General features: G+C 37.0%; 1 protein-coding gene across 1 annotated transcript in view; it reads left to right on the forward strand.

The window, feature by feature from the left end:
• The window catches only part of MALRD1 (MAM and LDL receptor class A domain containing 1), a 649,080-nt gene that overhangs the window by 515,907 nt on the left and 121,155 nt on the right, over nt 1–12,018 (forward strand). Inside the window, exons 33-35 of the mRNA XM_006759937.1 lie at nt 967–1,045; nt 4,015–4,278; nt 10,641–10,766. Coding sequence (XP_006760000.1) covers nt 967–1,045; nt 4,015–4,278; nt 10,641–10,766 — 469 coding nt within the window. The remainder of the gene's footprint in view (nt 1–966; nt 1,046–4,014; nt 4,279–10,640; nt 10,767–12,018) is intronic.

Consider the following 12,018-nt stretch of genomic DNA (forward strand, 5'->3'; position numbering starts at 1 on the left):
CAAAAGCATATTTACAAATATAGAAGCTAAACAAAACCCCAGAAACCTGCTTTCAGCCAGCCGGGATCTCAGAGCTGGAGTTGATACAGTGTTCCGATTGTAGAACACAAACCAGATACCTGCTTTCAGAAGCAGAGGCCTCAGAGCTGGTGTCAGAGCTAAAGCTGGCGCAGAATAAAAATGAAAAAGAAAAAAAAAAAGGAGCAGTTGGGAGCTTCAGTCACCCGCCAGCTTGAAAACAACCCTCAGCCCCTCACCCAAACTGGCCAGGCACCCCAGTGGGGACCGCCACCCTGATCCAGGACCCTCTTCAGGGCAAACCAGCCGGCCCCCACCAGTGCACCAGGTCTCTTTCCTATATAGTAAATGGGTAAGATGGAAACTGACCCTAACAGCAGAAGGACTGGAAAGACTGATCACTGTGACACACACTGACCACCAGTGGCAGATGCTTAATGCAGAAGCTGCCCTCTGGTGGTCAGGGTGCTCTCACATGGGAGGAGCTCAGCTCAGCCACAAGCCAGGCTGATGGCTGCCAGTACAGCGGTGGTGGTGGGAGCCTCTCCTGCCTCCTCAGCAGCACTAAGAATGTCCGACTTCAGTTTAGGCCTGCTCCCTGCTGGCAAGTGGACATCCCCTGAGGGCTGCCAGGCTGCCAGAGGGATGTCTGATTGCCATCTTAGGTCCAATCCCCTGGGGAGCGGGCCTAAGCTAGCAGGTGGTCATCCCCTGAGGGGTCCCAGACTGCGAGAGGGCACAGGCCGAGCTGAGGGGCCCCCTCCATTCCCCCCCCGCAAGTGCACAAATTTTTGTGCACCGTCCTCTAGTTGTGTTAATAAAAAGCATGGGGTCCTGAGACAGGAGATCTTAGTTTCTTTAGCTAGGTTCCTCTGACACGCAAATGCCTTTCAAAATTATGCTTCATCTCTGGACTGTTTATTAAGTTATGCACATCCCCTTCTCCAGATTGCTGAACCCTTCTTACTGCCAGAACAAGAACTCCGGCACACAGAATCCGCTATTTGCAGTACAACACAGAATCCTTGTACTTGTATAGATAGTACAAGTGCCTCAGCTTTTTTGTTTAGGAGGGTCTAGAATAAGTGAGTTGTGAGTACCTTTTGATATAAATGGCTCTGGAATTTGATGACATTGCTACCTCAAAATAAAAGAGAATTTTGTTTTTGTATATCTAATATAAGGAAAAATATAAAGGAGTGCACACACACACACACAAATTTGAAAAAGTCTGAGAAACATATTTGTGCTTGTCTTGAAATAGAGAAAATTACTTCCCTCATGATTTTTTGTTTATTTGTTTTGTTTTGTGGTGGTGTTGTTTCTGTTTGTTTGTTTTTTTCCTCAGAAAAGGCCTTAACTTAGCTAAGTAATAGGAGCGTTACTTAAGTTGGTTCTAGATTTTCATCACATGCAAAAATGTTCATTCAACTTTTTTAACCTTTGATGAGTTCAAAAAATAAATGTTTAGTGAATAAAATATTTTAGAAAAAAAATTAAAGTAAGGATGTTCTGCCCTTCCTTAAATATGAGATTAATCCAACAAAAAGAATGAAGAGAAACTATTTAATTGATCATGGCTTTAAATATATAAATATATGTATTTATATATATTGAAAAGCATGGTTTACTAAGTTTGAATTTACAATGTTGACATTGGAAAGCTGCAATATTATATGCTGCTATGATCTTAGATGGTTAGATTAAAAAAATGATGCTAATGTTTCAAAATGTTTATGCCTCAAAATATTAAATATGCTGGTTTTCATGAACAAAGACTCACTGAGATACCACATAGATCTCAGATACATAGAGTTTGATCATAGTGTTTGAGTTTAAATGCATTCTGAATATACCACCACCACTGGAGAGGGAGAATTTTCAAATTTCACTTTTAAAAGGAATTCATACAACCATCTTTTAGGTAAAACAAATAATTCTAATATATTTTATAAATTAAAAGTTTAAAATGTAAAGAACACAAAATAAACTATTTCTGAATTGGTCCCCAATGCCATCTATTTTTTTCGCTTAATATACTGAGGTGTGCATCAACAACTGTCACAGGGCAATGTGAAGAATAAGAACAGTTTACTGATATTCTAGCAAATTAACACAGCCCTGTATATTTAATTCCACTAATATTCCAGAGAATAATACAGTCCTGAATATTCACATATATTCTCTGACCTCTAGAGAATATATGTGATTATACAGGACTCTGCTTACACTTTAAGTTTTGACTTAGAGTTGCTGCAGAATACTTTCACATAGTAAAAGTTTATCAACTGGCATTGTATCTTTGTACACTCAAATTTTATGGACCTCACTATCCTCACCTGTAAAAACAGAATGTTGTTTCTAGTTTCTTGGGACATATTCCTAGAAGTGGGATCACTGGGTCAAATGGCAGTTCCATTTTTAGTTTTTTGAGGAAACTCCATACTGTTCTCCACAGTGGCTGCATTCCCAACAGCAGTGGAGGAGGGTTCCTTTTTCTCCACATCCTCTCCAGCACTTGTCGTTTGTTGATTTGTTGATGATAGCCATTCTGACAGATGTGAGATGGTACTGCATTGTCATTTTGATTTGCATCTCTCAGATGGTTAGTGACTTTGAGCATGTTTTCATATGTCTCTTGGCCTTCTTTATATCCTCTTTCAAAAAGTATCTATTTACGTCCGTTTCCCATTTTTTTGATTGGGTTGTTTATCTTCCTTTTGTTAAGTTGTATGAGTTCCTTATAAATGTTGGAGATTAAACCCTTATCGGTGATAACATTGGCAAATATGTTCTCCCATGCAGTGGGCTTTCTTGTTTTGTTGGTTTCTTTTGCTGTACAAAAGCATTTTTATTTTGTTGTAGTCCCATTTGTTTATTTGTGAAGATATTGCTTCAGCATATGTCTGATATTTTGCTGCTTGTTGATTCCTCTAATATTTTTATGGTTTCCCATCTTATGTTTAAGTCCTTTATCCATTTTGAGTTTATGCTGTGTATGGTGTAAGTTGGTGGTCTAGTTTCATTTTTTTGCAATATTCCCAACACCGTTTATTGACAAGACTGTCTTGACTCCATTGTGTGTTCTTGCCTCCTTTGTCAAATATTAATTAAGCATAGTGGTTTGGGTCAATTTCTGGGTTCTCTATTCTATTCCATTGGTCTATATGTCTGTTCTTGTGCCAGTACGAGGCAGTTTTGAGAACAGTGGCTTTGCCAAGAAACTAGAAACACAAATCAGAAATGATATATGCACTCCTATGTTCATAGCAGCACATTTACCATAGCTAAGATTTGGAAACAGCCTATGTGCCCACAAGCAGATGCTTTGTTTAAAAAACTGTGGTACATCTACACAATGGAATACTATGCTGCAGTAAAAAAAAAAAAGAAGAAGAAGAAGAAGGAATTCTTACCATTTGCAACAGCATGGATTGAACTGGAGAGCATTATACTAAGGCTTAATAAGTGAAATAAGCCAGTCAGAGAAAGATAAATATCACATGATCTCACTCATTTGTGGAATATAATGAACAACAAAAACTGATGAACAAAAACAGATGCAGAGACAGAGAAGCATCAATCAGACTGTCAAACCTCAGAGGGAAAGTAGGGGAGGGTTGGGGTAAGGGAGAGAGATCAACCAAAGGACTTGTATGCATGTATGTAAGCCTAACCAAAGGACACAGACACCAGGGAGGTGAGGATATGAATGGGGGAGGGGGGCAATGGGGCGATAAGAACACATATGTAATACCTTAATCAACAAAGAAAATAAAAATACTGTTGTTTCTGAGATTTAGATAAGGCATTTTCTCTTAATCATGTTTGTATGTTTTGTGGAGTTCATATAATTTCTAACTGGAAATTAATTGACTTAAATTACCAAAATGTTTTACGTTTATTAAAGAATAAATATAGCTGGCAATGTTTCAACACTAGACAGAAATATAACTCTCCTAATGCCAAAAGTGACTTGATATGCTCTCTTTTCAGGTCCTGTCACAACACAGCCACCGCCTTGTGAAGCTGATCAATTTTCTTGTGTCTACACACTCCAGTGTGTCCCTCTCTCAGGGAAATGTAATGGACAGGAGGATTGCATAGATGGATCGGATGAAATAGATTGTTCTCTCAACCCTCCTCCTCAGCTCTGCGGTAATAGGGAGTTCCAGTGCTCTACCCACGAGTGTATCCCATCCCTCCTGCTCTGTGATGGAGTGCCTGACTGCCACTTTAATGAAGATGAATCCAGCTGCTGTGAGTCATTTCACTAACTTAATGTGCCAGGGAAGAAATGCTGTTTGGGAATGATCAAGAGAGCTTGACAAATAAAACAAAATTCTCCAGAGTCATACTATGACCATATCATCAATAACATACTTCTTTGCCTTGTGTTCCTAAACAAAACATATAGCCCTTGTTTAGCATCTCTAGAAGCATTCTATCTGTGTAGTCACATTAATCTCTGTTAAACTTATCTGATTTCCTTTCTTACTCATCTCTGTGTCATTCATATGGGGATGGTCTTATGTATTGGTTAATTTTTTTAACAAATGTTTATGGAAATGCATTAAAGACATGTAATTATCATGCCTTCCCACCATAAATGTTAATGAAGAGGATCAAGCAAAGCACTATGGGAAAATATTCATTTCAATGAATATGTGTAGTTAGGGGCTAGACCTGGACAACTACCTGGGCAAATATCATTTCATTAAGAATCTGTGTAAACCCTAAGGATATAAGCTTAATCTCATCCTTGTTACTACCTGTGCAGTCTTGGGAAAGTTATTTGAGTCAGTCTCCTCATCCATATAATACCTACCTTTCAGGGCTATGAGGATTTGAGAGAATACATGTAAAATCCCAAACCCTTTTATTTAGCACCTTCTAATTTCATTATAATTAGCCTATGTCAGAAAGGAAAGGAAGAGTTTTAGTTAAGTAATTATGCAAAACTTTAAGGTAAGCACATAATTGTGATGGGATCAAAGCACCATTAATATCTTATGTAATTGATTTTATTTGCTTGATTTTATAGTATGTTATCTATACTCTATTTTCAGCAAGGGCTGCAATGATAGAGCTCCATAAACAATATGTTAATGACCACATTTTTTTTTTAAATAGTAAAAAGCACTTTGGAATGTGACTGTAAGAGGGGAACAATGAAATAAATATAAGGCAATATCAGTGCCCTATTTAGTGTTGGCATCCAGAATTATAGTAACTATTGGAAAAAACTAAAGATGAATGAAGGAAAAGGAAGGCAGCCTTTGAATGTTTAAAGGTTTCAGCCTTAACTATAAATTTAAAAGTAAAATAAAAAAAGGTTTCATCCTTAAATCAGTGAACTTCTTTTCCTGGCTGAAACTTAGAGATTGGTTTTCTATCTCCCTGTTATTAAATACAAGTATATTCTTTCTGTAATAAAGCCAACTTGTCAAGTCTTACAATATTTTCTTAGAGGCGAGGTAAACAAATGGAAATGAATAAAAAAGAAAAAGTCTGTCTAATTACTTATTTCTTTTCCCATCAAGGTTTTAATGTTATTTGGCTGATAGTAATCATAGTAAGTTCAATATAAGCATGTGATATTTGACTTTAAATAGCAATGCTTAGGAAAGTACTATATCCTTATACTTTTAGAGATTTGTTAGAAATTGGTGTTTGATGAGGTAGCAATATCTGAAGTTCTGCTCCTAAAAGAAAATAAGTCCACATTAGGAACAGACTGCTATCATGAGAGAATTGCTTCTACCCCTCTCTAAAATATTTAAGAGTTCTGACTCTATAGGGTAAATTGTGTGAAAATGAACAATGGACAAAATGCTGGAACAAAATTACAAAATAAAAGCATCCAATGATGGAAATTTCCTCCCAAGGCGGAATAATTTTTTTGCCTGGGCTTACCTACTGATTTAGAATGATATTTTGTAAGCTCACATTCATTCACTTGTTCAAAAACTTTCAATAGGAACACAATTTATGCCACTAATTGTATTGGGCATTTATGGTTCATGTGGATTTGGCATTGTACCAGTCCAGTTTATAGACACTTCTTATATTACTGAAGGGGATTGGTAAGTGATAGTTGGGAATTTCATACGATAAGTTTTGTGAGAGAGATAGATACAGGATTATTGAATTTATAGGCAACTCTAACTATGGTGCTAGGGAGTCTGTAAACTTTAAAAAGAGCCAAATTTGGAAAGACAAGTAGTCATTAGGCAAATAGAGATGCTTAATTCCAGTGAAGAATGTTCCAAGAACAGTGAAAAGGTTCTTTGAAGCACATTTCATATAACTAGAGTAATTTGTGGTGGGAAATGTATAAATAAGTCTGGGGAGGCAAGCAAGGACTCAGTCTTGAAGCGGCCTCCCCATCATGCCAGGGCTACCCAACCCTTTAAGTAGCGCGTGGAATGGACTGAAGCAAGGGAGAGGACTGCTTAGGAAATGTTGTAGTCAAAATATAAAGGCATTGGTTAAATAATGATGTGTGGCAAAGATAGGAATAGATTTAAGAGACATGCAGGTGAAGAGGAAGAGAAAATAATCAAGAAGAGTTTCTAAGTTCCTGATTTAGGCACCAGGACAACTGATGTACCATTTCCTGAACTGGGGAAAATAGGAAGAGAAGGACTTGTTACAGTAAGATTGTGGCTTCATTTTTAAGCATGCTACATCTGTGGCATCTGTGGCACATCCACAGAAATATTCAGAAAGTATTTAGAAATGAATATCTGGAGCTCTGGAAAGAGATAAAGCAAGATCTATATAGATACATGGCCATCAACATATGATGGTTGAAACGGTGATGTAGATGAGATAAGAAAGAGTAAAAAGAGAAGGTGGCAGACAAAATCCTAAGGAACATCTAAAAGACAGTTAAGGAAACCAAGCATTGAAAGACACTGAGATGAGGACATAGACACCTCAGGACAATGAAAAGAGATTGATGATCTGACAATAAAAAGCTGTAATTATCAGAGTGTCCTCAGGTTGGAATGTTTTGTAGAGATTAGGCCTAAAACATATCTAGGCTGGGAAAAGCAAAAGGTAGTTTCAATCTATTTACCAAGATTTCAGTAGCTACTACATCATTAATATTCTGTCAAGAAATAGATGGTTCATTGATACTATATAATTTGAGAATATTTTAATAAAGCAATTATTTATTAGGGAAATGTTATGCATAGGGAAACCAAACAGGATAGGCAGAATAGGGCCTTTTATCACCTACAGACCAAAGCATATAAGAGGAAGAGACAGTTGTATGAATCTGTAGTCAAAGAGGTCCATTAAGAAAAGTTGTGGTGCCTGAGTTGGTTTGGCTCAGTGAATAGACTGTCACCTGTGGACTGAAGGGTCCTGGTTTGATTCCGGTCAAGGGCATATGGGCTCAGCCACCAGTAGGGGATGTGTAGGAGGCAGCCAATCAGTGATTCTATCTCATCATTGATGTTTCTATTTCTCTCTCCCTCTCCCTTCCTCTCTCAAATCAATAAAAATGTATTTTTAAAAAAGTTGTGGTATTTGGTTAAAGGGTGATTTCACAGTCACTTCCCTTATATTAATCACCTTCTGGTGCTACCCATTTGCCGTATCTTAACAAAAGTTAAACCTAAACAAAAATCCAAAGGACAAAGGAACTTGTTAATGTGTCCTTATACTTTAGTCTCCCAGAGCCTAGAGCAGTGGTTCTCAACCTTCTGGCCCTTTAAATACAGTTCTTCATGTTGTGACCCAACCATAATATTATTTTTGTTGCTACTTCATAACTGTAATGTTGCTACTGTTATGAATGATAATGTAAATATCTAATATGCAGGATGGTCTTAGGCGACCCCTGTGAAAGGGTCGTTCGATTGCCAAAGGGGTTGCGAACCACAGGTTGAGAATCCCCTGGCCTAGAGCCAGAAGAGGAGGTAGAAAATGACTCAGAAGAGGAAATGAAAGCTCTCGATCAATGATAAACACAGCTGTGGAAAACATATAGGGAAGCGGATGATTTACCTATTTTCTAACTCTAATTTGTTCCAGTAGAAGTTGATGTGTCCCAGTAAGGTGACTACCACTTACCGAACACTTGGAATGGGTCTTCATTGTATAGTCAATTTGAAAATAAGCTATCATTCCCACTGGAAATTGGGTGAGGGAATATGGATGGATTCGTATTTCTGAGAAAAGGATTAAAAATAAAGCTTTATAAGTAGATGAGTAGTATCTATTATCTTTGTTTACAAATTTCAATATATTATATTATTTAAAACCTTAAAACTATTATCTTATATTATCTCTCAGCTCCTTGCAATGCATTGATAATAAAAATATGTATATATATATATACACACATGCTCATACATGTGGATATATAGATGCATTCATAAACATACACATTATTTTGCAAAAGTCTCTGGATCTTATAAGAGTTGGAAATTATGCAGTTTTCTAGTTGATGTGTTTGCAATATGATTTATTTTGTCAATGTTTATCCTAAAATCTTTTAAACCTTTAGAAAAACTTAAAGATTATCTTTTCCCTTGGGACCTGAGCCATTTCTACAAACTGGTTTCAGCCGTGTTTTTTAGGTTTGTTTGTACCATCTTCTTACACAGCTCCCCAGTTAAAGGCAAACTGCTTTACTCATGGTTCAAATATCAAATTCATTGATTCTCTGTCTATAGATTGCCACTCCGTTAAATGGCTTTTCCCTGGAAACATTAAAATTTAAAACACATCTCAAGACTCTACTCTTCTTTCAGTCTTTAGAGACCTCCCTACACCAAAGGAATCTCTTGCTTTTATAATGCTTACCTATACCAGTACTTTACCAACTAAACCTGACCTTATGGCATATCTTTTATTGTTTTGAACTGCTGTTCACTCTTGTATTGTTATATTGCTATTATTGCTTTATTCATCTGATGTCTCTTTATACCCATGTCTCCCCTGTACTCTTCATTTTAAGTGCTAAGCCTAGTATCTTACATGTAGTGACAGCTTAATAATATTTATTGGTGTTGAATTGATGCTCCAGCACCTCAAGAAGGATTGCTGAATGAAGACTGTCACTTTAATTGTTCAGAGCCAGCATTTTGATCAATGAAAATACAAACTCTTAGAAACACCATTTTTATATCCAACTTGAAAATAAATTCTTGATAGGCAGTTCTCAAACTAAACTGTGCTAATATCCTATGATAACTCTAAACAGCCCACAGATATGTTTGAAGAAAATAAAATATTTTAAAATAACTGACAAAATCTGTGCAAGAACCATACTTGGAGATCTCTATTCCCATGTCTTCTAAACTGTCCATTTAGCTTGAGAAGTTTAAAGTTAGTTGTCTTTATTCTAGTAGAAGTAACTTCCCAGGCCAATCCTTTAAAAATTTTAGGAGATTTGAATTGAAATGTTCAAATAAGATATTATATCATATCATTAAGTATACTGAAGAGAAGCAGAGCTATTTTTGTTGAACTTGGGGTAAGCCCCAGAAGCCCTGGCTGATCATTCCTGTCTTTCACATTACCTCTGCATAACACTATGACTTAAAGGAACCAGGTTAGAGAAACAGTGTAGGCCAATATCATTATTATTTATTGCTTTCTAAACCTATCTTGTATTTCTGAGAAGATGGTGCAGTGGGTTCATGCTTTGACACTTTCCCTCTATTCCAAACACAGCAATGCTAGAGAGAAGAGCTATCACACAAAAGGCCTTGAAGACATTAAATATTGGCATGGAACAAAACAGAGGTAGAACCAGAGAAAATAGAGATCGGGCCTGAAACTCAGGCCTGCTGGTTCTAGGTTTTTAAGTAATCAGGAGAACAGAGACACGTGATGGCCTAGAATGAAATGTTCTGGGTCAGCCCTAACTCATAGAAGGAATCTAAAACATAGCCTCCTGCTTTATAGGAAGTCACAATCCTAAAGAGACTAGAGAACAAGAGGGAGGAACACAACACTACAGTTTAAGGACTAAGAGAGCATCCAAGGGAAATACAGTAATTTGCAGGACTAGACTCCATTAAACTGTCAGTACCCTTGACAGGAATCAATACATTTTTCTGAAAAAAATCAAAGTTTTGTGAATAAGACTTATGCTTGTTTCTTGAAGTCAAGCTAATAAGAGACTCTGGGATTTACAAAATACCTGCATCATGCACTGACACAGCGCTATAAGGTCACACCGTCATAGCACAATGAGCTGAGTGACCACATCAACACCCAGATCTAACGGGCACCTAGTACTACTCATAACTTATAACTCAGTTGGAAATTGATGCACATTCAAGCGAGGTACAATACCCCTCAGTTCAATTGCACATAATATTGGGGACTTTAGAGGAGTAACAGAGATCTTCTTTGATGTAAATTTGCCTCTAGTCTAAAATCAATTCAGAATACATAGTACATATAATGCATTTTACACATAATGCAATGCTGATAAATGATTCCATCAACACACTTTGAACAATGTTCAACTTATTACATTGAATATATAATTTAAATATAGAACTAATAAATGAAGGATAATACAATACATTGCATTATTTCATTAGAAAAATTTATTTTTTTTTAAAAAGATGATGATTCTTTTTTTCCAGCCAATGTCAGCTGTTCTGAGGGAGCTCTGTTGTGCACCTCCTCTAACAGCTGTATCCCAGTTCACGAGCGCTGTGATGGTTTTGCCAACTGCATGGACTTCCAACTTGATGAGTCCAGCTGTTCAGGTACTCCATTTCCATTCAAATATTCTTTACAATCTAAGACAGTAACTTAACCTGCAGACAATAACAATATTAACACTTGAAATTTAAATAATAGCAAGAATGAAATAACTTCTCTCAGCAATGTTTCTATCTCTCTATCCTGCTCCCTTCTTCAATCTCTAAAAATCAATAAAAAATAAATCTTAACAATAAATAAATATTACAAATATCTATATAATAAAAACCCAGTGGTCGTTATGCCATAACAACCAAAGACTCATCACCAGGAGGTGCATTGGTGGGTCCTGTGGTGCTGACAGGACTTGATGCTGGATCCTGCAGCGCACCAGGTCTGGGTCTCATGCGATTTCATGTGCTGGGACTCTAGCATAATATAATGAATTTGCTTATTTTATATAAACAATGTTTAAAAATAAAAAAGTCAAATATTTAATTTTAACTTACTATAATATAATTTAAGATTATTAGTATATAATAATCTGATGAAAATTGCTTGGTTTACATTAATAAACAAACCCTTCACAATCTAACATGTTATTAATTTTTTAAACTTGTAGTCTTCTTCCACCTCTTCATAAGAACTCCCTATTTGCATAATCTATTTATGTCTAAAAGTTAATTTATTAAACGTTAGACTGACTTTTAAACATGTTTTTCTTACCTTGAAACAGTTATAAGAGCTGATAATATATATTTGTGGTTATACTTTTATCAAAACTGCTTTAATATGCTCTAATTTATTGTAGCCCATTGTTAGCATTCCTCCTGACTATTTTTATTTCGTGCAGGAGATATCCTATATAATAAAAGGGTAAAATGCAATTGACCCTAATGGTGGAATAACCAGAAACCACCAGTTGCTATGATGCACACTGACCACCAAGGGGCAGGCACTCAATGCAGAGCTTCCCCCTGGTGGTCAGTGTGCTCCCATAGACAACCTCCCACAGTCCCTCCCCCTGTCCAGTAGGATCCGTCCAGCAGGCCCCAGCTGGCAGGCCCTGGCCAGCAGCTGGCAGGCCCTGATAGGTTCTGGGCAAGAGAGCCCCGCTCCCCGGCCTGCCAGAGAGATGTCTGACTGCCAACTTGTTTCTAAGCTGGCAGGTGGACATCCTCCAAGGGTTTCCAGGCAGCCAGAGGGCACAGGCCAGGCTGAGGGACTCCCTGAGTGCACAAATTTTTGTGCACCGGGCCTCTAGTATAAAATAATAGGGGCAATTTAAATGTCACAACTAAAAGATAATATGAATTT

The sequence above is a fragment of the Myotis davidii genome, unplaced genomic scaffold (genome assembly GCF_000327345.1).
Source record: "Myotis davidii unplaced genomic scaffold, ASM32734v1 scaffold376, whole genome shotgun sequence".
Lineage (NCBI taxonomy): Eukaryota > Metazoa > Chordata > Mammalia > Chiroptera > Vespertilionidae > Myotis > Myotis davidii.